Source organism: Triturus cristatus, chromosome 2_2 (genome assembly GCF_964204655.1).
Source record: "Triturus cristatus chromosome 2_2, aTriCri1.1, whole genome shotgun sequence".
Lineage (NCBI taxonomy): Eukaryota > Metazoa > Chordata > Amphibia > Caudata > Salamandridae > Triturus > Triturus cristatus.
Window position 1 is genome coordinate 311,726,539 of NC_140582.1, and position 25,173 is coordinate 311,751,711.

The 25,173-nt window shown below is 43.4% G+C and overlaps 1 protein-coding gene across 2 annotated transcripts in view; it reads right to left on the reverse strand.

The window, feature by feature from the left end:
* The window catches only part of LOC146862170 (uncharacterized), an 86,643-nt gene that overhangs the window by 19,913 nt on the left and 41,557 nt on the right, over positions 1–25,173 (reverse strand). For both annotated transcript variants that reach the window (XM_085641357.1, XM_085641358.1), the window contains exons 4-5: positions 17,960–18,097; positions 13,439–13,582 (exon numbers count right to left, since the gene is read on the reverse strand). In XM_085641357.1, coding sequence (XP_085497483.1) covers positions 13,439–13,582; positions 17,960–18,097 — 282 coding nt within the window. The remainder of the gene's footprint in view (positions 1–13,438; positions 13,583–17,959; positions 18,098–25,173) is intronic.

Consider the following 25,173-nt stretch of genomic DNA (forward strand, 5'->3'; position numbering starts at 1 on the left):
CTGACCTTTGCCCAGTTGTCTTCATGTAGCCTTATAATTTGTAAAAGAACTTCCCCCGGGACCCCTTGGTCCTTTAAGGACTTCCACAGGAGATTCCTAGGGACAAGATCGAACGCTGCTTTTAGGTCCACAAAAGGCGATATACAGATGTCCCTTCCTGAATAATATATATTTCCAGGCTATACAAAGGAATCTAAAAACCTGATCTATCGTGCCAGTCTTCACTCTAAAACCTGCCTGATATGGTGATAAACTGTTATGTTCCTCAATCCATTCAATCAGTCGGTTTAAAATTTGGCTGGTGTATACCTTCTGCAAAACATCGATAAGACTAATTGGTCGGTAGTGAGATGGGTTATGCCGATCACCCTTCTTAAAAATAGTCGTGATCTCTGCCCCTTTCCAGGTAGTGGAGCGCCTGAAGCAAGAGAATTACACAACAAAATTAATATAGGGGCCCCACACACCTGTATCATGCTTCCATAGGTCTCCAGGTATTTAATCGGGACCGGGCGCCTTTCCTGGCTTTAGTGCATCTATGGCTGTGAGGGTTTCCTTTAAGCTAAAGGTGCAGTGTTTAGTTTAGTTTCGTAACTCATTGGGCAAAAGTCAATGTCATTTGGGGAAGAAGAGTAGAGACTAGAAAAATGTGTTATCCAAGTATTAGCGTCTAAGAAAAGGTCCCTACCACATCTACCATTTTTGTTGCCCTTTGAGATTAGCCTCCAGAAGCCAACTTGGTCTTTTGCTTTCGCTGCTACTAATAATTCGTCCCAAATGTTAGTCTCCCATTCTTTCTTTGCGGAGGTTAACAGTTGCTTATACTCTGCCCTTTTTTCCCTTAAGGCCACTGTGTTTGGAGTTTTAGAAGCCGCAATGAGCTCACTTTTTACAGTACGACATGCTTTATTGTACCATGGGTTTTTCAGCTCAGCCGCCACCGTAATTGCATGGTTAGCTTTCTTCGGGATTTTACTTAGTATGGGTACCAAGTCCTTAACTAATTTGCAGTGGATATCCATTATTGGAATGTCTGATACAGGGAAATCTACGTACGGGGAAGCCCTATCTACGAAAATGTCATAGATCTTTTTGATAGCCACTGGGTTATTCCCTATCGAAGGCCACTTTAAAGCTCTCCGGTTGTTGCTTACAAGTGGATCTATAATTCCATTATCAAATTCCCCTATTCTCAGGGTGGCAGAATGGAAAAGGTCAGCTGTCAATGTCAGACATAATGAATAATGGTTACTCTACTCTAGTTTCGACTTTTAGGTCAATGGCCATTGGCCAAAGCTCGACTGAGATCATTATATAACCTAGGTGGCTTTTTATGTTCTTCCTACTAAATGTGTGTGTTGCTGGGCTGTCTGATGGTAAACGGCCATTGCAGGCTCTCAAGCAGTGTCCTGAAACAAATCTCAGTAACTGGTTAACCGCTACTGTGCATGGCACTACTGACTGGCTGTCCAGGAGTGGAATGTTATTGGCCAAATCTTCTTCCTGAAAGATATTTTCTAGCCCCACCACAGGTCCGTATCTGCGGTTGAAATTGCCTCCCACAATTTTGAGTGCCCTTACCTCAATCGTACTTACGAAGTGATCTAGCTGCTCAATTACCGTCGATGCACCCAGTTACTGTACTTAATATGCAATCAAGTCTAGTATGCCTTGTGCAACAATTAACATTGTCTACAGGAACCATATTTAAGATTAGTAGAAGTAACCATGGCAGGCCCTTCCTCCTGTGATTGCAAAGTTACTGCAGAGGATTCTACACATGGCATTAATAATGGTCAGTCTTGGACATCCAAGTCTGACAATGCATGGTATCTGTTTGTCAGTGGCACTATGTGCTGCCTAGAGGTTAGATTCCATGAAGGTGGTCTATAAAAAAAACCCAGTGAAGTGCACAAATGTTAGTATTCGTCAAGCATAATTCCTCTTTTCTATTCAAAATGTGGCGTACCAACTGTGGCCGACGAAAGTTTACCACTATACAATCCCCCTCTAGGTTTTTGATAGAGTGGCCAAGCCAGCCAACCCTGCGGACCATTATGATTTCCTTTGTGTCGCTTAATTGAAAATCCTTGTATTTGGCTAGCCAATCTATGGTTTTATTTTTGAGGTCTTCCCAGCTTTCTCTCTCAGTTGTTCTAAGGGCAGGAACGCCAGCTAGTATTAACGTATATGGGCATGAAGCAGGGGGCAAGTTTAGAATGTCCATATTGGCAACTCTATTTAAAATATGAGCCCTCGCTGAACTCCGTGCATCATGTGTCCTGTCCACTTTAGGGAGTGCTGTACAATTCCTCTGCGTCTCTGATGGTTCAGGGCCAATTAATGGCACCTGGGTCCTATCACCTGTACTAGTCTGCATAACGAGGGTGGTATTGCCTCCGTTTCCTTCCATCGATTGGTGTATAGTTCTTTGTACGATTCTATCCACCCTTTCAGCGTTTCCCCCAGTTTTACCTTCAGTCAATCTGGCCTCTCTATTGTGGCCTAGTTTTTTTAGTACTATTTCTAAGCTATTCAATTTGTTCCATAGCTGTGTGAGGCCTTTATTGAGAAAAACTTGCATCTCATTAGCCATTGCTTCTATCGTCCCAACATGACTGGTGACATCGGTACCCGTCCCAGCTTACTTTACATTATTTGTGCCTGAGTCAGAGATCACAGGATCTGTCTGTGTGCCAACAGAGGTGACAGAAAATTGGCATCTATTTGGAACATATTCCATATCAGAACTATCCGTTGGCTCTGGAGCCATCCCAGGTTTAGGTTTCCTTACAGGAGCTCCCCCCGCTTGCTTTTTGCAGGAACTGCAGCTTTTTCCTTAGCAGCCACCTTTTTTTGTGCCTTGGGCCTAGTAACTCTACGCACCGTCGCTTCGGCCATCAATTCCCGGGTACAAACAGTAGAAGGGGAGCATAACGAAGATGAGTGAATAGTGGGGGAATTAACAAATAAACCATAATTTACACTCAGCCCCGTGCCCACTACATGAGTTTCTCTTTGTGTTGAGGGGTCCATAGATAATCGACGCTCTGTTAATTCGATCTCATGAATCAGTTATGACTCAGCCCTGACCAAGAAGGCATCCAGTGTCCCCGCTGCACCCTTACGCTTCTCCATTTCCTTAAAGTGCTTAGTTATTTGTCTATGCAGCTCGATCAACCAGAGAGCAGAACTGCAGTATCAAAGGATTTCTCAGAACACAGTACCTTCCAGCAGCATCCGGCTGTTGTTTTCCAAAAGACGAAATGTTAGAGGGGTAGCCCAGCCCAGCCCAGCCTCTTCCGGGCTATAATGGACGCGATGCGGGAGGGCGGCTGCACTCTTATCGCGCCCCCCCCCCCAGTGCGGTGATGCAATGCCGGTTATGCAGGACCCCCTGGGAGCTGTAGTTCACTCCACTTGTATATATAATTCTAACCGCTAGTATATGTAGAAGACCTTTAGGCCTACTACCATTACTATGTGATTTAAGAGTTAATCTGATCGTATTTCTTCCTGGAGTGTCTTTACAACTTGTGCATTTGCAATTTTTCCCTCCTTTCGCTCTACTTGTACATTTACAATGTTTTTCCCCATTTATATCACTCATGTAACTCATGTAATTTAAAGTCCATATGTAATGCAACTGCTTCTTTTGTAAAGTGTTCTGACACCTTCGGGTAATGTTCACGCTATATAAAATCACATTAAATTCCATTACAGATTTCGATAGGGCGCAAGCACAACCAAACAGCGCTTTTGGGGGGAGGCACAGACGCAAGCATACGGGTAGGGCAGCAGCGGTATATCTAAGCATCCCTCTGACTTACGGGATGCACAATCGGTTAGAACACTGGTCGCTCTCGCTGGGAGACAACCGCCCGTTCCTCCAAGCTCCTAAAGTGTACTCCACACTTGGCCTGAGCTCCGTTTGTCGTATTGCCCTCGGTGGAAGTCGGACCAGGGGCTGTGGAGCAAAGACCGCGAGCCGCTTAGTTGTTTAGAAGATCCAAAAACTAGGTTTTCCTGCTGGCAGTTAGGAGCTTTTATAAGTAATTTGTTTGGAAAATTGAGTAACTGTCTTAACAGTAACTTGCAATGGTTGGTCTCTTCCAGCTGTAAAATAGTGGCTTGTTCATCCAATGAAGAGATAGGCAAATAACTCAGAAGTCGATGTTGTTACCGTAACAGAACCCACGTTTTAAAGTAAGTTTTGTGTATCACAGATGGATACAAATTATCTTGCCAATTTTCTTGCTCATAAGAGCACACCCCATTCTCACTCCTGTTTTGCACTTATGGCTGGCCCTTGGACTGCGGGTGAAACTATATAGGAGATATCCATTTTCTGTTTTAGTGCAAATGGCTTCTGAAAACCAATATGTGAAATTGAAACTTTTTCCCAATATTGTTTTTAAGGGTAGGCCATGAAACATGAAAATTTGCATCATAATCCACGGCACAATTTTATGACCGAGGGTATTTCTTCTAATCCTATAAAATAACTTGCTTGAGTTAAACTATACACAACCATTAAAACCAAATTCTTTATTTGAAAACATTTTGGGCGAGCAAATCAGTGTGGTGCAAGCAACACATGCTGCAAACCGTTGGTTCTCTTAAAACAGGATTTGACTCAAACATACACCTTACAGTTCATCACCTGGGCCGGATAAATTCTTTCAAATATCAACTAACTTAAAAGCTCTAACTTTCAATTTGTTAGCCAAACCAAAACATGCACCCAAGCACGAGTCATAACCCTGCTAAAGAACTTTGATCTAGTGCTTTAGTAGTTCCGCACAGTCTGATCATGAGGCAACAGAGATGAGGGATTTTGACAAAACCCGTGATCGTTTAACCAAACCTGAATATCCGTCTGTCCTCGAGTTCCCATAGACAGTCTTTTTCAGACCGCAATATTAACAAGGTAGAAATTGTGGACAGACACCAGAAATATTCAGAAAGCCTATATTTAGTATGGTTACATGCCTAGGGACTAACCTCCGGCCAAGACACTGTATGGGCACAGCGCAAATTAAATGTGAACAGGGTACCTGAAGGTTGTCATGGATTATTTAAATGTCTTTTATAGGTTAGCATAGAGGGCTATCTGCTGTTTAGCCTGAATCGATATTGATTTCCAAACACATTTCAACCATAGAGGTCTTAAGCACCAAGGAACGGGCAAACTGGTTTGCTCTGTGAAGCCTCTTCAGTGTCCAGGACATCAGAAATCCATAGCGCGTCACATGCCACAACAAACTATTTGCAAAGCCCTGTAACAAAATGTCATTCATGTCCCTGGATTTGAAGGAAGAGTACCTGAAAAGTTTTATTCACTAGCCCTGTCTCCATGGGGATCACAGATAAGGATTGCCTATTGGAGCCTTCCTTTGAAATGTTACATTAAATCTGCAGGAAGTTAATGAAAGATTCTTAGCCCCAGAGCAAAGAGCTGAAGCCCCAAGAATCAATTCTGGAGAGGAACACAGTTGGCTACTGACTAAAAAGACTTCAAAACAAACTCTGGAGAGGAAGTGTTGGCTATTAGAATTATTAGCCTGGGCAACAACAATGCATGCTTTGTAATGCGCACATTTCTAAAGTAAACAAATGATTGTGTATTAAAAGTCAGGCAGCCACTTGTAATGGAAGGATTGTGGAGTCTAGCTTTGATGAACTTTCTCAATAGATGTTCCAAGAGTGACAGGCGTTTACTGCTATGTTTTTTGATGAGCACTGTATATTACTTTGCTGGAGCCACACTCAATTTACACTATGTACAGGACTATGAAGCCATTATGTATAAATTTGTGGTTGAGAATTGTTTAAGTTGTGGTTGCAGATTTCAAGAACATACTGTTTGTGATGAATGAATCCTATCTGAAGGCAGAGAATGAATCTACATTGTATAACTCAGTGTGTCACAGACCCTACCGCTAACGCAGCGCGCCTTCTAGTTTTCGGTGTAGACAAATAGTCTAGTGGATATCCCAGGTTCAGTGAATGTCCCCCTACATGAGAACTCAACTGTTTACAAGATAGGGCTTCTAATGATTGGTACATCCCAGGAACTGGCTATAGGTGACAAGTAAAATCAGTGAGTACCACTTTGGATCGGTGACGTTAGATCCCACTTGCAGCAGTTAATGGCCCAGATAGGCATTGCCCAGTGGCACTAACAGACCACAATGGTCCAGTTAACTAGGCACGAGTGCTTTGACTTCAGGACAGTTTTTTATGCCACCTGCAAACTGCAATTCTTGTGGGTTGGGAACTGCAGGCTGGCATGGGAGATTTTTCAGTGACCACTGGCTCACGCATAACCCTCCCCCACCTCGCAGTTGTTATGGAAATCTGGATAAATAAGACCGTATCACACCTGCAGCTCTCCAAAAGAATTTGCCACATTTTCCCAATCAGCCCATAAAGGTGATGGCATTTGCCGCATCTTTAAAACATGCTTATAAGTCACAGCCACACCTTCAATCCTGGAAAACATTACGTGCACTGTATCCGCTCCATTATACTACAATATTATACAGTCCCACAGGAGCTTTTTTTTACTAACTGGAGCCCATATGCTCAATCATGCTCATCTTCACAAACTCAAAACTCCTCATGCATAGCCCCCAACACCCAACCTTCGCCCAAGTCACCTCAGACCACTAACACTGCCTTCCTCCAAGCAGGACTAAGATGGCATACTTCAAAACAGACTCTTGCTGGGGGGCGTGGTTTCGGCGCCTTAGAAGATGGCCGCCGCTACGATGAGCTCCGCAGCGATGTGAGACGCCGCAGCTGTTCCAGGACACTTTCTCCTGCTGTCGGAACGCCGAAACTGCTTCCGACTTCATTGGAAGTACTGCCCCGGTCGTTAAGCTCCAATTCCTGGCATATGGTGAGCGGGAAGACACTTTTTCGACTTCATGACGGTTGCGATGTACCCGCAGCCGCCATTTTGTTTTTCATGAAGTAATCTCCTCACATTTGCCGCACTGCTCCGCAAACAATGCAGACTTCCCAACAAAAACTCTCAATAATGAAGATTCTGGGAAATCTTATTGGAACACTTATGGGAATGCATTTTCTGCCTTTTCACTGCCATGACTAGCTTTTTGTTCTCTCAGGCATGTTGCTGGAAGGGGTCGGAGCTCCTCAGGAAAATGGTATGAACTGGTCAGTCATATGAATCCTCCGCTCTCAGCTGTCGTCTGCTTCTTTTGAATATTACTCCTTTCTGAACAATAACTTGTCATTACTTTTGACGTTTTTTATGCCTAACACCATATACGGGCATAGGGTGTTCTGCTTTCAGTGACTTCCTACCACTACACTTCTCTCACAAAAATTTTTGCTGTGGGGGGCTTTTTCTCAACTCAGTCATGGCAACTTCCCGGACTACCCGCAAGGATACTCCGCAAACCAGCGATACTGCTCTGGAGGACTTTAACCCTTTTAACATCCTGCAAGAGGGAACAGACGATAATTCTGGTGACCCTGTTACTTCGAAGAACTCTTCTTCCTCTATGACTCGGTTAGGTACCAAACAGGGTTCAAAAATACCGTCATCGGCTTCCTTCACGCCTAGGAAAAGAGGGAAAGCGAATCCGCCATCTCCCACCAATTCTTCTTCACCTCTCTCATTGGAGCTTATCCTTGAGGAGATTCGTGCCCTCAAACCATACATGGAGGAAACTAACACCCGTCTATTGAGTTTGGAGGATAACTGGTCCCACACTGTGCAAAGGGTCGACGTTCTGGAGAAGCGCGTTGATACTGTTCAAGACCTCGCTGCTCAAGTTCCTCATATTCACAAAGAAGTCGATCACCTCAAACAACAGGTCGAGCAGTTAGAAAATCGCAATAGGCGCAACAATTTGCGCATTTATGGCCTGGCTGAGGGGCTTGAAGGTTCTGATCCGATATCTTATTTTAAGACTTTCCTCCCTACACTTCTTGGTTTTTCAGCATCTCCTCCATTAAATATTCAACGGGCACACCGTTTGGGTCAGAGTCCTCATGCTTCATCTTCCTCAGCAAAACCTAGAGGAGTTATTTTGTACTTCTTAGAATATACTGATCTTCTTAAGGTTTTGCACGCTGCCAAACAGAAGGGAAAGATCACTTGGAACGGATCTAATCTCTTTTTTGCCCAAGATTATGCCAAGGTTACGGCTGATCGACGCAAGAAATTTTTGGATATGAGGCCAGTACTTCGCAGCATGAATGCCCGTTATGGCTTATTCCATCCCTGTCTGTTCAAAGTAACTTACAATAACAAAACAACCAACTATGAGGACCCTGAGGTGCTTCAAAAATTTCTGAACTCATGTAGTGGAGTATCTATGGACATCTCTAAGCCATGATCTGATTTGATTGCTTTAGTTCCAATTGCTCATAGTTTGTTTCTTATTTGCCCTCAAGTCTGATTTTTCTTTATGTGTATACGTTGGAGTTATGTTGCTTCCCATGTGAATTAGTGTTAATTATTGTTCTTTTATTCCCCTTTAACAGGTTGCGGTTTCTGTGTTCCCTTACCTTCTTCGTTTTTCGTTCATCCTGGATGATGTCTTGCGTGTGCCCCTCGTCCTGCGATCCCTCATCCGGCGTCTGGCCTCCTTCGTGTGGCTCCACCTACCCCAACATGATTGTTTGTGGTATGTTTTTTCTATTTTTTGTATGTCATCTCTATTGTTACTGTTCTTATTCTTGTTCTGTCTCTTTCCTTCCCACTATCTTCGCTCTCTCCCTCTTTCTCTCTTTTCTCCTCTACTTCATTTATATTCTCGGCTTATTTTTTATGCTTCTTATGTAATTCATTTCTTTCTTTGCTGTCATATGATCGTCTATATGTCTTATTGCTATCTCGCTACAATAATACCTTTTTTCTGTATTTTACTGCATTCTTCACATGTTTTTTTGCTTGCATGCATGGCAACCTCTTTATGAATTGTTTTTGCTAAGTTTAGAAAGATTTAAATGTCGTTAAACATTATATCTTGGAATGTTAAGGGTTTGGGTTCTCCTATCAAACGTCAACGAGTTTTGTCACATGTTGCAAATTTAAAAGGTGACATTGCTCTTCTGCAGGAAATCCATATACAAGATACTGAGATAACTAAGTTACGGCGAAATTGGGTGGGCCACGTTTTTGCATCTCCGGGCTCAGGAAAACGCAACGGGGTTGCCATTCTTTGCCATAAACGCTTGGATGTCCATCTCATAAAGCAAGATAATGATTCGGATGGTAGATGGGTTATGACCTCTTTGCTGATTAATAAGGTTCCTCTCACTATTTTTAACGTTTATGCTCCGACCACGCACGATAAATTGTTCTGGCCCCATATTCTTTCTCTTTTAATGCAATGCACTGATGAATATTTGGTTTTTGGTGGGGATTGCAATATGGTTGTAGACCCCTTTATTGACAGGCATTCTAAATCCAGATTTGTCCCCTCCGCTGCACATTCCCAATTCACCTCCACTATTTCTCAAAGAGCTCTGGTAGACTCTTGGAGACTCTGCCACCCCACGCTCCAAGAATATACTTACTACTCACCTGCCCATTCCTCACAATCCCGAATAGACTACCTTTTTATTTCCAAGGCTCTACTTCAGCACACTTCCCGGGCGGACATAGGATCTATATTGATTTCTGATCATGCTCCCGTCTCCTTGAGTTTGGATCTACTCCCTCCCACTAAAGGGTCCAGACGCTGGAGGTTTAATAATTCCCTTTTACTGGATCCTAAATTCACACCAGCCTTTCTCGAATTTGCCTCCTTATTTTTTGAAGAGAATGAATCTCCTCAACTGTCTCCTCAACTTATATGGGATTCCTTCAAAGCTGCCTCTAGGGACTTCATCATATCCTTTGTTGCTCAAAAACGTCGTGCAGCCTTTCTTTCATCTCAATCACTCAACTTACAAATTAAAAAGTTAGAACATCTTTATTACATGTCAAATAGCCAATCCATTTTAAAAGAACTCATTAACGCTAAGCTTTCCTTTAACAAAGTGTCTACTGACTCTGCAAATTTGTATTTGCTTAAATCGAGTGCTAAATATTACACTGCACAGAACAAATCCGGTAATCTCCTGGCTAAGTACCTCAAGGTTAAAAAAGAACGTACCAAAATTGAATCTATCACATCGTCATCTAATACTGTGCTCCATAGGGACGAAGACATTCTCTTGGAATTTTCCAATTTCTACAAAACATTATACACCCCAGAGTCTTCACCCCTTCTATCTGATATCGATCAGTATTTAGCCTCCATTTCTCCTCCTACTTCTTCTTTGAGCGTGGATTTTTCCTCCCTAGAGTCTGATATCCAAGATAAAGATATTCTTAAGGCTATTCAGTCACTCAAAAAGGGGAAAGCTCCGGGTCCGGACGGCTTTACAATAGAATTCTACACACATTTCTCTAATTTACTTATTCCCAAATTACTTAAATTATTCTTATTCTTTATTGCTTCCCGGAGTTCTGACGGTTCATTTCAAGAGGCTCTAATTTGTCTTCTCCCTAAAGAAGGTAAAGACCATTCCCTATGTAAAAATTACAGACCTATTTCTTTAATTAATTTGGACTATAAAATTTTCGCGAAAATTCTTGCACTTCGTCTGGATAATATTCTACCCCACTTAATAGGCAAGGAACAATGTGGTTTCATTAAAGGTCGCCACCTTTCGGATAATACTCGTCTCTTTTTCAATGTTCTCAGTAAGTCTCATTCCCATCCTTCCTCACTAGCAGCCGTGGCTTTGGACGCTGAGAAAGCTTTTGATAGAGTTAACTGGCAGTTTATCTTTTCAACCCTTACCTGGTTTGGTTTCGGCCCTAAATTTCTATCTTATGTTTCATTGCTTTATTCTTTCCCAAAATCATTTATTCTGGCTAATGGATTAGTTTCTTCGTCTTTCCCATTACTCAGAGGAGTCAGACAGGGTTGTCCTCTTTCTCCGCTTTTATTTATCCTGACCCTAGAACCCTTCTTATCTAAAATCCGGATGAACAAGAACATCACTGGTTTTCCTTATGGTGATCAGCAATTAAAAATCTCGGCTTATGCCGATGATATTCTTTTATTTATTTCTAACCCCCAGTCTTCTTTACCGGCCTTCCTCTCAGAAGTCTCTACTTTCTCCTCGGTCTCAGGGTACAAGCTGAATGTAGACAAATGCGAAATTCTTCCATTAAATAAGTATTGTTTCCATGCTGACTTTGTATCTTCCTCCTTTCACTGGAGTCCTGCGAAGATTAAATATTTAGGCCTATGGTTCACTCCATCTATTAAAGATACTGTAGCGCTCAATCTTAAAAATCTTCTGTCAACTTTATCCGACTCTACAGCGCGATGGCACCCCTTGTTTTTATCCTGGTGGGGTAGATTGGATTCTATAAAAATGATGTTGGTTCCTATAATTTTATTTTTCTTGTCCAATCTTCCTGTTAACATTCCCAAATCCTGGTACAAAAAAAATATATACTATTCTCTCGCAATTTTTGTGGCAAAAGAAAAAGTCTAGGATGTCTTTTTCCAAGCTCAAGCAACCTAAGCACTTGGGTGGTGTCAATTTCCCCGACTTTGCATCTTATCATACCTCCTTCTTCCTGAAGAACTCCTCTGCAGTACTATCACAGAACGCAACAGATTTGCTGTCCTTGCCTCTGTGGGTTGAAATTGAATCTCATTTCATTACCCCCTTCTCTTTTGATGAATTTCTGTCCTTATCTAACACTCCCCAAAAGTTTTCCCTTCCCATTCTTATGCATATACGTAAAATATTTCATCCTATTATGTTAGATGGTTTAGATGTCCGAAATAGGTTCTTACGTTCTCCGATTTGGTATAACAACCGTATTAAGATTAATAACCGGACTATTTTCTGGAAGGATTGGTTCAATCTTGGCCTTAAGTGGACACATCAGCTTTTTCTAGGTGATACCTGTATACCTTTCTCTACATTACAATCGTGCTATTCCCTCCCTCCTTCGTATCACCCTAAATATATATTACTGTCCCTAGCCGCTCAAAGTTCTTACGATAAACTTATGACTTCTTCTGTGCAGACCTCCCCCTCTCCAGTTCCAATCTCATTCTTAACAGGGAACACTTCAGCTGCTCAAATTTATAACAAATTAAGATCTACTGGTCAGTCTCGTAGTAAAGCGGCAGTTGAGTCTAGTTGGGAGTCTGATTTATCTACATCCTTTTCCACTTCAACTTGGGATAAAATTTGGATTAAACTTCGGAAATCTTCTAGGGCAGCAAATATCACACAAACACTGTTCTTTTTATATAACAGACTCTTACTCACTCCTGCTAAGCTACATCAAATTAATCATCTATCTCCCTCTACCTGTTGGTCATGCCCGGCTCCGGTTGCAGACCTTATGCACATGCTATTTACTTGCCCAGTTATTCATCAATTTTGGTCTAGGGTGTGGCAACAAATTAATAAAATATTTCATACGCAAATCCCATTTTCTTTTGTCCATATTTTTCTCGGTAGTGTTGCGGAAGTTTGGTCCTCTTCCACCTCCCTTAATATCCTCATTATTGATCTACTTATTGCTGTTGCCTTTCAACAAATTACCAAATCATGGAAAAATGCCTCAAATGTTTCTTTTCAGGCCTGGTGGTATGGAGTTTGTTATAACCATCGATTGGATAGAGCCTATGTTCACCCGATTACATTAGCCATTAAACGTGACTTACTGTGGCTGCCTGTGACTAACTTCCTAAATGTGTCTGCTCAATCGTTGCCATCGCATACCCCAGTTATAGAAGAAGTTTCCAAGCCTCCATAGATTATAATCAGTTCAATATGTTTGTATTTTGTGCCTTATTCTCGATATATAATTAAGTTTGTAGTAGTGAGATCAACATGATATTTGTGTTGTATATTAGACCAATGTTTTCAATGATATAAGCATATGATATTTCTGTTTACTTTTCCTCCTCTCTCTCTTTCTTTCTCTTTCCTACCTCCTTTTTCTTCTCTCCTTTTCTTACTTTTTCTTTCCTTATTGTACGCAATATTTTTTCTACTTTGTACCATTGATTTATACTGTATTGTATTATTGCTCTATCTTATGTTTATTTCCAATAAACTTTTCTTTAAACTCAAAAAAACCAGACTCTTGCTGGTTCCGTTAGAACACAAATCACCCTATCTTCACTGCTTGATTGAGCCGGTGCCCCTTCCAGCAGTGACCCAAAAACACAAGTGAACCCTAAATGTATGTCTGCTGTGCATGCCTATCACACAAAGATGATTGCCTCACCCACAGGAAAGCTCTATGCAACCACAACAATTTTGAACTGTAACCATGATGCACCCAAAATTGTAAACATAAGAACAAACTAAAAGAAAAATAAACATGCATTGAAGACATAAACAGAGCATGGAAAAGGTTACTTACCATGCCAGTCACGGTGTCATAGCACATGCAGTGTGGAAGACTCCGGCAGCACAGATATGCAATGGTCAGTACAATAAAAAGGCTGCAGAGAGACGCCATCAGCATCGCCACGTTGGCTCCTTTAACAAACTGGTTCAGTAGATACTGGTGAAAAAAAAAAATTAAAAACCGATTGAAATTTCCAATGCAAAACTTTATTTCAATTTTACCTCATACCTGTGACTTTCAAAATGTGTCATTACATATATTAATATTACAGTACAGATCTACACCACATGCACACAGCGGGATGCCTCTCCTGGGGAGGGTGCTTAACAGCATCTTCCCTTTGGGGGGACAAAGATGATTCGTGCTTCCTTACCCGACAACTGCAGTAAAATTAAGTCCAACACTTTTCTGCCATAAGAAGTTTGACATGTGTTACAGACACAATCTCTCGAAGTCTCCAGATGTTTCTCTGGACCTTCCCTCCTCTACCTTACAAAATGCTGTGAGGTAGCATTCCAAACAATTGCAATTCACACAGTGCGCCACTGTAGACAGATGTCTGCCAAGTATTCCTCCCATCATCCTTTGCGTTTTTGATGTAATGTCCTAAGTGACTAAGGCCATTCCCAGGCATGGGACCTTTGAATGCTGTGCCGCAGGTTCAAGCCATTCCTCATAGATAAGGATGAAATCGGTAAGGAGTTACTGGTGTTCCCTTGGGGGGGGGCCCTTGCTGTGCAGTTCGGAATAGACTGTACTAAGGAGGTGCAGGGTCAGTACTGATTTGCATAAGGTGGGTCTCCAATTCCAGAGTGACATGGTGGGTGAAAAATTAGTGGTTGGAGTCCTACCCTGAATGATTGCTTCAAGTAGCACACCTTGTGTCTTGAGTTTTTTTCATCCCCGCTTTCTCACTTTGACACACCTTTCCTATCTTACTATCCCAGGGTCAAAGTGTGCTGAAAAATAAGTCCCTGCCCCTTGCTTTTGACACATATCCTTTATTACTTGCAGTTCATAAATTGCAACCCATATAATATAGCACTGTGAGCAATGAACCAGCATAAACAAGCTGCTTTCAAACTGAAAGGCATGGGTTTGGAACCTTAGGGTTTTCTTTATCAATGTGTATTATAAAGCTGCTAACAATGGTTCCATTGCATAGTAGTAAAGTCTTATAAATACAGACATAGCCCCAGCACTGTTACATTTTAACTCCAGACTTTTTGTTACTCTCAGCTATGCACTCTTAACATATGCCTACCTTCTTACAGTACCTGAATACAGTTCATATACAAGGGGTAAACAAAGTCAAAAGCCTGCCTCAATTGTTTCTCTTAGTGATAAGTGATGTACCTTTGTTTCCCCACTATTGCTTTGTGTACGTGCATTAGGCTCCCGGTGACCCCCAGCCAGGCTCATTTTTTTTATAAAAGTAGGGCTGATTGCCCTGTGAATGAGGCCATTGTTTTGGGCCAACTTAAATTGTAGATAAGAGAGCCCATTCAGTCTGCATATTCCTGTTCGTAACGATAAAGCAGACAACCTGCGGGCGCTGCTCAATGTGCCTTGGTGTTAGCAATTTACACTGGGAAAAATTTTAGCATATTTCACTAGCATGACTAGCATAGATCTGGGTTCAAACTCAATAATAGCTGCCTCCTAACTGCTTGAATCAACCCTGCTGTTCACAAAAATATAAATGGTACAACCTTCTATGTTCAGTCCTTCTCTAAACCTAGAGTGTGGGCACTACAGGAGTAAACAATTCATGTCACAAAGGTATGCATGTTGCAAAACTGTCTCAAGATCCTATTATATGGAGCTATACATGTGTAATGCACCCGTTTACGCTCTCGCTCTAAACAGAAGTTTGGAGTGGTAATCGCCATAGATTTGTATCGCTGGGCACAGCACTCGCTTGCATGCATGTCCAGTCGGTTGGCGCACATAAGTCTTGGTTCCGGCGCACATAGTCTTGGCAGGGGCGGCTGGTGACATTTGAAAGTGGTTGGGCGTAAAATGATTGGTATACTTCACAGTTGCGAGCGAGCCCGAACCCCTATAAGGAGGGTTCGGGGGGTTCTCCCCCAGAGAAAATTTTGAAAAAAGGGAAGAGAAATGGTGCATTTTCAAGCAAATTTGAGAAAGCAGGAAGGTTAATAAAGCAATTGTGAAAGTGCAGTTATAACATTAATAAAGAGAGGTCATATAACATAGGTAGCTGCTTATTCAGTACGAATTATACTGTTCATTCTCATTAGCTTAAGCTACAAATAGTAATTATTGGGCATAAAATAGAACTTCAGATTTCTGCCAGCACATTTCTAAAGGCTACTAACAGAAATTGTTAGATCTTTTACTAAGCCCTTTTCATTGATGCTATCATTTCATGATTTTGAAATGCAGGCTCGATGAATATACAGTGTAGAAATGAGGACTTGCTAAAAATATCCCGATGAGAACATGGCGTTTCTATGGTTTTGTCTTCATCACCAACAACATATTATAGTGGATTTGACAATGAAAGCAAACACTTAATTTGAAAAATAGACTTTTACCATTGTTGTAATGTCTTGAACATCTTAATAGTGTATATAGCAACTGTATCAAGAGGTTGTGTGTATATTAGATGTTTGTGGATCTTTGTAGTATGTTGTTTCGAACAGTGATTCATGCATCAAAGAATACACCGGAAAGCTCGGCGCGTGCCCGCTTTTATACTGTGTTCCTTTGCCATCTGTCTTCATCTGAGATACACGTGCGGCGAGAAGGGATGCTTTTGTGGATCCAAGAACAGGCTTCATGCAGTCATTCCTTGTTCCATTTATTTGTCAGATTTTCTATAACTCACTTGCATCACAGAGTCCCACTTTGCTCTTCTGAAATGTTGGCATGTACGAAAACGTGCATTTGCGTTTCAAATGTCCGATTCTGCAGCAGCACACTTACAAAGCCCACACATGACAGTAACAGTAACCCGATTCAAGGCCCCATTCTCCCGCTTTTCTTTTTAAAATCTCCCACTTTGCTCTTCTGAAATGTTGGCATGTACGAAAACGTGCATTTGCGTTTCAAATGTCCGATCCTGCAGCAGCACACTTACAAAGCCCACACATGACAGTAACAGTAACCCGATTCAAGGCCCCATTCTCCCGCTTTTCTTTTTAAAATCTCCCACTTTGCTCTTCTGAAATGTTGGCATGTACGAAAACGTGCATTTGAGTTTTAAATGTCCGATCCTGCAGCAGCACACTTACAAAGCCCACACATGACAGTAACAGTAACCCGATTCAAGGCCCCATTCTCCCGCTTTTCTTTTTAAAATCTCCCACTTTGCTCTTCTGAAATGTTGGCATGTACGAAAACGTGCATTTGCGTTTCAAATGTCCGATCCTGCAGCAGCACACTTACAAAGCCCACACATGACAGTCAAAGTAACCCGATTCAAGGCCCCATTCTCCCGATTTTTTATTTTTACATCTCCCACAGTAGTAAGTTCACGGGATGCATATATTATTCAGTGTATTAGCAGCAATGTAGATGCATGTCCCGTCCGCACCACCTAGAACCTCAACAGAAGCGAATCTAATCATTTACCTTTCTCGACAAACACCACGGTCACGATGGCACTGGCAGTCACGTCAGTCACGAGTCCTCGGCGACACAAGTCACACGACGGGTCCGACTCCGGGAGAGCTGACACACACTGTACACCGCCGCCACGAGGTGTGTATGCAGACAGTGTGGCACCGCGTGCGTGATGACGCGACGGACTGCAGAGAGTGCGTTGCGCACCTCATGGCCAATCACCGTCACTGTGTTCAGACATAAGCCACAGTGATTGGCCATAGTTGCGCGGCACCCAATGCAGTTTCGTCGTAGGCTGCCGCGCGGGGTGAGGTCTGAGACTGTCTCAGCCTCTCAGCCAATCCAGAGACGCTGCATTAGCAGCGCCTGCCCTGGATTGACTAAAGAGCACGGATAGGGCTCGCCCGGATACCGAGAGAAGGGGCTGCTGCATGAGGCAACCCTTGGCCTCTCGGCCCCCTCCTCTCAGTACATAGTACATGGCAGACAGTGCGGCGAATGCGCATGCTCGTGCTGGTCATGAGCCAAACTCGAGCATGCGCAAATACATTGCGAGCCGCTGAGAGTCAGTGTCAGTGCTCGCCCCCCGGCCCCACCCCCTTGATGTCCCGACTCCCGGCCGCTACACAGTAAGAGCTGAGCTTAATTGCTGGATTTGCTGCAAAGTGCAAGCACACCGCGTCACGTGCGTTAAGTGGGGCTCCGCCCCTGCGCCCCAATGGACGCACCGCCACTGAGTCTTGGTTCCAGCGCACAGTGGCCTTGCACTGCTGCACACAGAGGAAAATAATTAGAGGGAACATAGCTGAGGGGTTGGCATCAGTACAGACAGCTTTTACTCAAGAAACAGTATACTTCTACAGTAAGTCACCCACAGCTTAATGGTGAACATTATGGCTTATGCAAAATAACGGAGCCAATCGTAATCACTCCCTTGCTTACCATATGAAAGACGTGAATATCTGGATGAAGGAATATGTCGTCATCCTCTTCTCCGTAACTCAGTGTCAGCGAGGAGTACACTATTATAATCAGAGTTGTAAAGCAGGAAAACACAGATGCAGCGATCAGTGTGTTCACCTGGAAGAAAAATAAAATTCAATTACACAGATGCACAACACCCACTGGCGTAGCTAGGGGGGGTGGGGGGGCGGTCCGCCCCAGGCAGCACTAATTTGCGGGCGGCACTGGTAGCCCGTGGCCAGTCCAGGATTTTGTTTAGCGAGTCGGGACACTGACAGTGATGTACACGCCGGTCACCCCCCCACACCCACACGTGCAGCTGTAACTGAGCAGCACTGCACACATGTAGGTAAGTGCAAGCACACATGCTTGCAAATGCTGCACCACCTAGCTTAGTGGTGGTGCAGCGCTCGGCACTCGATGTGGATCCCAGGGCCGTCAATCTTGTAGCGCGCGAAAGCGCAACCAATGACGGCCCTGGGCATTTTTTTCGACCAGCCCCTGCGCTGTACGGTAAAATAAACTAGTATCAAGCACCACCACCATGCGACCTCTTTAGTGGAGTCTCGGCAGTGAAGGGCGATTTGCAGCAGACAGTCCAGCTAATTAAGAACAGCAGCAGTCTGAGTCCGCTTCGAGATCCCCGACCAGGCCGTGAGTATTTATGATATATAGCGCTTACTATCCCTGACGAGGCGCTGAAATATGTTATTAGATAAGATTGTAGTTAAACACCTAGTCAGCCTCTGCCTCATCATTCATGCCTCACGAGCCGCCCACTTCTCAATCAATATGGAACAATAACAATATTATTACCGAAACACTATGACCTTTACGTAGGAGTTAATATAATGGATTGTAAACGCTTCTCCGTTTGTTCTTTTCTTTTTCCTCCGGTCAGTTTTATATACACGCTAAGCACATGGTCCTTGATTTGTGACCGCTTGATCCGCTACAAAACATAGCCAAAGCTCTTTCAGTGCAGCCGCTTGATCCGCTACAAAACATAGCCAAAGCTCTTTCAGTGCAAACTTACATACAACACCAGATTTTCCCACATCAATGTCAAGACAAAGACAAAATCCTGCCTACTTATTTATCACAGGCAGTGTTTCACTCCTTCCACTCCTAGTCGTTTAACAAGCAGCTCTTTTCAGGAGTTTTGCGTTCAAACATCCGAAGTTAAGACAAATCCCAGAATGCTACTTATTATTGATTTAACAGCCTGTACTTGCTTAAGGCGTCACACTTGAAATGGGGCCACTTAGCTGCTGTTGTTGGAGTCGTACAGCATACGTTACATTTTCTTTGCACGTAGTTGATGTGGGATAAATGTGTTTTTTAACCTTTGAGGCTTGGTATTTTGGTAAAAAAAGGTCACATACAGTGACAACCTTGATGTTGATGAGCGTTTGAAAGCATACTGGGTGAGTGCACAGTTAAGCTTTCTTACACAAGGCACACAACTAACTAAATCGTCTTTTAATACTTTTGTAAATATTACTTGTGATTTCAGTCATGGTAGAAGTTGAAAGTTCTGAAGCCTTCTTCCACAGGAGTGTATTTGCTTACTCTACTCAAAGGTGTGCATAAGTCGGGAGGGGAGTTGGCCTAACGCCTAGGCTGGTCGACCTTGAATCTGGGGAACTGGGTTTGAGTCTCGGCAATGACGCTGAACATCCTGTGATTCTGGGCAAATCACTTAATCTCCCAGTGCCTAACAAAAATGAATGTGTCCTTATGTAATGCAACTGGACCCATGTAAAGCGCTCCGATACCCGATTCGGGTCAAGTTTGAGCTATATAAAACATATATATGACCTCATTATAATATTTACATCTACGGGTCATTTACCTTCACTCTAACCCTGATCAATATTAAGCATTCTATCATATTCATATTAAGTACATGTAAGTATCCTAAAATGTAACATCTAGAGCTAAGTATGTTGAACTTAACCTATGTTACATACCTAATTGTCATAATTAAATTAAAGAAATGAACACTTACCATAAGGCTAATGTTGGGTCTAATCCTAGTCAATTAAAATATTTAATTATATTAATTTAATCCAATGACAAAAAAAAAAAAATAAGCAGCCATTACCCTAACCCTATTCCTTGGGAAGACCTTAATATTAACCATAACCAAATATAAAAAATATAATATCAATTAAATAAAACTACATTCAATTAACCTTTACATGAAGTAATGTTGCAGACTAATCGCAAACGAAGACGTGGAAATTGTCGAGGTAAATGACATTGCAAAGGTGAGACAAGGTAATGTGCTGGAGCTAACAGTATGTCTCCTGTGTGTGGTTCTGCAAGTACAGGCTTGTGAAATATTGTTAGTTACAACCTCAGGTCTAGCAAAAGCTGCTACACGCATCATGGGCCCATTGGAAGTCACCGGCCCGTTACCACTGTGGTCTTGGTCATGTAGAAGAATTCCAGCCCCGTTTCGGCTTCAGGGCCGTGAGTCTTCTGACTTACTCGTGGACCGGGGGTATGTAAAAGCATTCACGTGAATACGGTTGGTGCCACAATCAAAAGTAAGTGCTATTTTGCCTAATTTACATCAGTTTTCTCCTACTGGAACCCCTCCCTCTCCCAACCCAACAAAGAACGGGTCATGTTTGCAGGTGCCCCTTGTCACTTAGGGGTGCTGACGGAGGCAGCTTGATTTATGGTAGGGCCTGCTCTGCTTGTGCGTATTGGTGTTTTATTATAGGATGATGTGTTTCGTGTGCGAGTAAGAATATGCACAATACTAGGCAGAGCTTTTCTGGACTCGCAGATTTAGGTGGTGCGAGTATAGGAGTGTGAAAGACCTATTTATTAATCTCCAGGCAGGCCGACATCTAATTGATTTGTTGCTTTGCAAGAGGCCACAAGCCTGCTACTGAAAAGCAACAAGCCCTCTGGTGTGCTTGTTTGGTAATTTAATGCCTGCTAGTCAGGCCTGACGTTACTTGTACAAGATGGCTCGCCTCTCTAGTTTGTCACCTCGCCATTGTCACCGGCCCAGTGACAGATGCTCCAAGTGGAGAGGACTTGTCTCGTGCGGGTTAATAAATGTGTTTCCAGTGCTTTGAAGGACAGCTGCCAGAAATTGCAATTTTCTGAATGTATAAAACATGTCATGCAGTAGGTACTGGTGCTTCAGAGAAGTTTTTTCTACTTATGAACTTTATGTTCACGAAATAATCGCACAGTGCTATCTTCAGGTGAATAGTTTAGGCACTTTAAACAATTGCTGTGCTTTTCAGAATTAGTTGTGTTGCCAAGGAGTAACTGTTACCTTGCTTTTCGGTTCCCCCAGTTTTGAGACTGCACTAATCCTCCTGTTCACCTTGTGTATTGTGCAGCAAACAAAAGAGAAGAAGGCTAGTGCTTGCAGAATGCTTATAGGTTCTTAATCCAACAATTCTGGCATTTTTACTCTTAATATCAAATAGGTTAAATGCAGCTAAGGACCTAGAAGAAGCACAAATGTGGAACTGCTAATGATCCAGAACTTGGCATGTAGACTATTCCTAAATAAAAAAAACACAACCACGTCACCCGGGCACTGAGGCCCCGCCTTTATATTCTGAAGCAGTAAAACAACCAGTTCCAGGTTTTGTGTCCCATACATGCAGCCTTTCATTGTAGAGGCACTTGCTACTTATAAGAAATGGTCACATACTACCCATGAGAAATCTGTTATCCAGAAATGCTGCCTGCTCCTACTAAAATAACTCCAGGTATTTTAAGCATTGATTAAAGCTCTGATAGATATGGTCCTCCTGTGAAATTAGCTAGATTTAGTTTATGAGTTCATCTTCTTTCAGTTCAGTGAACACTTTAAAAACCTACCTCTTTAAAAAGGGCCTGTGGCACTTTGTCTGAACCGAACACCACCCTTGAACCCATGGATTGGGCAACTCCATCAAATAGGAGGACCCTTCCAAGATCAGATTGTTTGCAGGAAAACTGTAAGGAATCTCCCAGTTAGCTAGAATTCCTGGACTGAACAGAAAGAAAAGACTAGATAGCACCCTGGAGTGGCTGAAACCCCGCCAATCCACCCCCGCTGCTCGCCGTCCTTTTTCCCCCACACCCCCTCCCCCGAACCCATCATGGGCGCCAATCTGAGGGCTAGCTCCGAGCGCCAGAAGCTCTAGCTACGCCACAGCGTTTCTTCATTTGTACTGTATTTGTGACCCTTGCTAAACTTTCATGCGTCTTTGGCTAGTTCAGAGCCTTAAAGAAGAGACAAACCGATGAGGAGGCGGTGAAGTATGGCCAAGAGACTTTTAGCATGTGATATTTTTCTACTTCTAAAGCTCTTGACTGCAGTAATTCCAAGGTCATTGGTTTTATGGAGCGCAGCAGAAGGAGCGGAGAGCGAGGAGGGGGAAAGAGGTTTCATGGGAGACTTGCATAGTCTGGTTGAAATATTGATGTAAAAGCATGCTAAGCCTCCAATACCTTTAGTCTATCACTCTTAGAGCTTATGAGATGCAGCCATGTCCTGGACGATTAACTCAGTGAAATGAGACAAAGCTCTGAATGGCAGCTTAGAAGTGGAGAAAGTTGTGCTGAGTCACGTCTGGATGAGCAGAGATGGCCCCAAAGTGAAGGGAGATCCATGGACATGCAATTGCCAGCCTGGGAGTGCATTGGCAGGTGCTTGCGATACAAGAACACTAATCTTTTATTTTTTTTGTCAGACTTTTATATAGCGCGTTTTTTTTTTTTTTTTGAAACCGTTTATTGCAATCTCAAGAATATACAAGTATGGGCCTACAACCTTCTGGCCGGCCGCTAGAATGACAGGAGCATATGACATACGTTCAAAAACACTTGGCGTTGCAGAGAAGCAAAATCAGGAGGTATAAACGTCGTGGGCCACATCACTCTGACCCCACAATACGGTTTCATTTTATACAAACAACACGAAAAACCACACCCGCAAGGCAACTGTGGAAATTTAGCTTACAAACTGAACATTATCTGCGCCATCTTGCCTCTCCTCAGCGCCACGCACAGCGAATGCACGGCCGCCATTTTAGGCACCCCACTCTCTCCCCACTCATTGTCAATCGCCAGCGCGGTCCCCTTGGCGCTGCGAGCATCCCCCGCGCGCTGGCCACCCCCGCTCTCTCATACAGGCCATAAACCCTCTCTTTCTGCGCGACCCTGCTACGGAACCACTTCCGACCGACAACCCATACATGGTCATGCCTCTCCTTTGATAACCCCCTTCCTCTGCGCCCCATTGTCTGAACTGGTCCCAGGCCATCACCTAGCTCTGCGGATGCAGTTTATTGCCCCTACTGTAAGGGAAACACCCCACATCAAAGGGATTACAGTAGATCAAAGCCCCTACTCCCTGACACCCGACCGGTCACACACCCCCCAGGAATTGGCGGAATACCCTGCTGCGCAATAGCCATCTCCTACTGTGGGTGGGGTGGGAACTTCTACTGTATCTATGTGTGGGATCGGATCTGAACCGGGGCTTCAGGGGATATTCCCCCCGTACATCAAGGGAATCTCAAGAATGTACTATGTGTAATAAAGCAATAAACCAGTGTATAAGAGACCAGGTCTCAGAGATGCAGTTAGAGCACCTCGTGACGATACCTTGCTGTCTGATCTGATGTGTTCTGCTCCGACGGAATAAAACTTTGTTTCCTGCCTTCCAGTCTCCGGCGCCTGCCTCTTTTATTGGTAAATCATCGAGTGGTATGAGAGGCGATTACCGCCGGGCAAATCCTTGAAAGGTTATCGACTGAAACTGCCGCTACCATTTAACAATTGGCGTCCCAAACGTGGGGCCCATCAGCGACACGTGGATCCAGTGGGAGAGGTCCCGACGACAGAGTGAACGACTGCAACGATCGGGAGAGCTCCTGCCCAATAGACCCTCGTCTGGCAGCCGATCATCCGAACTTCACTGGTTCCGAGCAGACCTCTCTCGAGTGATCTACGGTCCTGACTGGGAACCATCAGGAGTGCCGCGGCAAATACGGAGAGTAGAGGACGATCGGGCGCTGGAGGCGGAAGACGAGAAACTGTCCACGCGGTCCGGGTAAGGTCGTGATACACGACAAATTGAGAAATAATTGATTGATTGTTTGATGCTTTGGAAATACTAGTATTGCTCATTGATTGTTCTTTTTGAGATATTCGCTGTCTACAAACGGGGAGGAGTAGAAATACTCTCTCTCTCTCTCCCTTTGCAGATAGTGAAGGGTAGGTAACGCTGACTTTTGTCCCCGTTGAAACCCGTCGTGCCTATCTTTATCTCCCCATTGATTGATTGTCCGAACATTGATTGTTTTGAAGAATAGTGCTTTTTGAGATATTCTCTGTTTGCAAATAACGTAGAATAGGAATATTCTGTCTAGTCTTTGCAAATAGTGAAGGGTAGGTAACGCAGACTTTTGTCCCCGTTGAAACCCGTCGTGCCTATCTTTATCTCCCCATTGATTGATTGTCCGAACATTGATTGTTTTGAAGAATAGTGCTTTTTGAGATATTCTCTGTTTGCAAATAACGTAGAATAGGAATATTCTGTCTAGTCTTTGCAAATAGTGAAGGGTAGGTAACGCAGACTTTTGTCCCCGTTGAAACCCGTCGTGCCTATCTTTATCTCCCCATTGATTGATTGATTGATTGTCCGAACACTAGTTGTTCGATATTGGTTCTTTGGAGGTATTCTCTGCTTACAAATAACGAAGAATAGAGATATTCTGTCTAGTCTTTGCAAGCAGTGAAAAGATAGGTAGTGCTGACTTTTGTCCCCGTTGAAACCCGTCATGCCTATCTTCTCCCCACTGATTGGTAGTTGGTTCTGCCCAGACCGCTTATTAGAGGTGAACCACCCGGCTCCACTGGAAGGCACCCCTAATAAGGACATGTTCACTAAATATGGACTAGTCGCCGTAGCTTATAGCAAGCTGTGGCATAAATATACCAAGAAGGACCCCGAAAGTCAGTGGCCACTGATGGGATCCTTCGACGACCATAAGATAGAAGCGCTAGAAATAGCTCTGCGTAGCAACAAGACGACGCCTACTATGCTTGACAGTATCGGCATGTGGCGCAAAGAAGCGACGCAACGGAAAAAGAGGGAAGAAGTAAAAGCAGAAAAGGAATTACGAAAGGCAGCTCACCTTGCCGCTAGAAAGTTAGAAGAA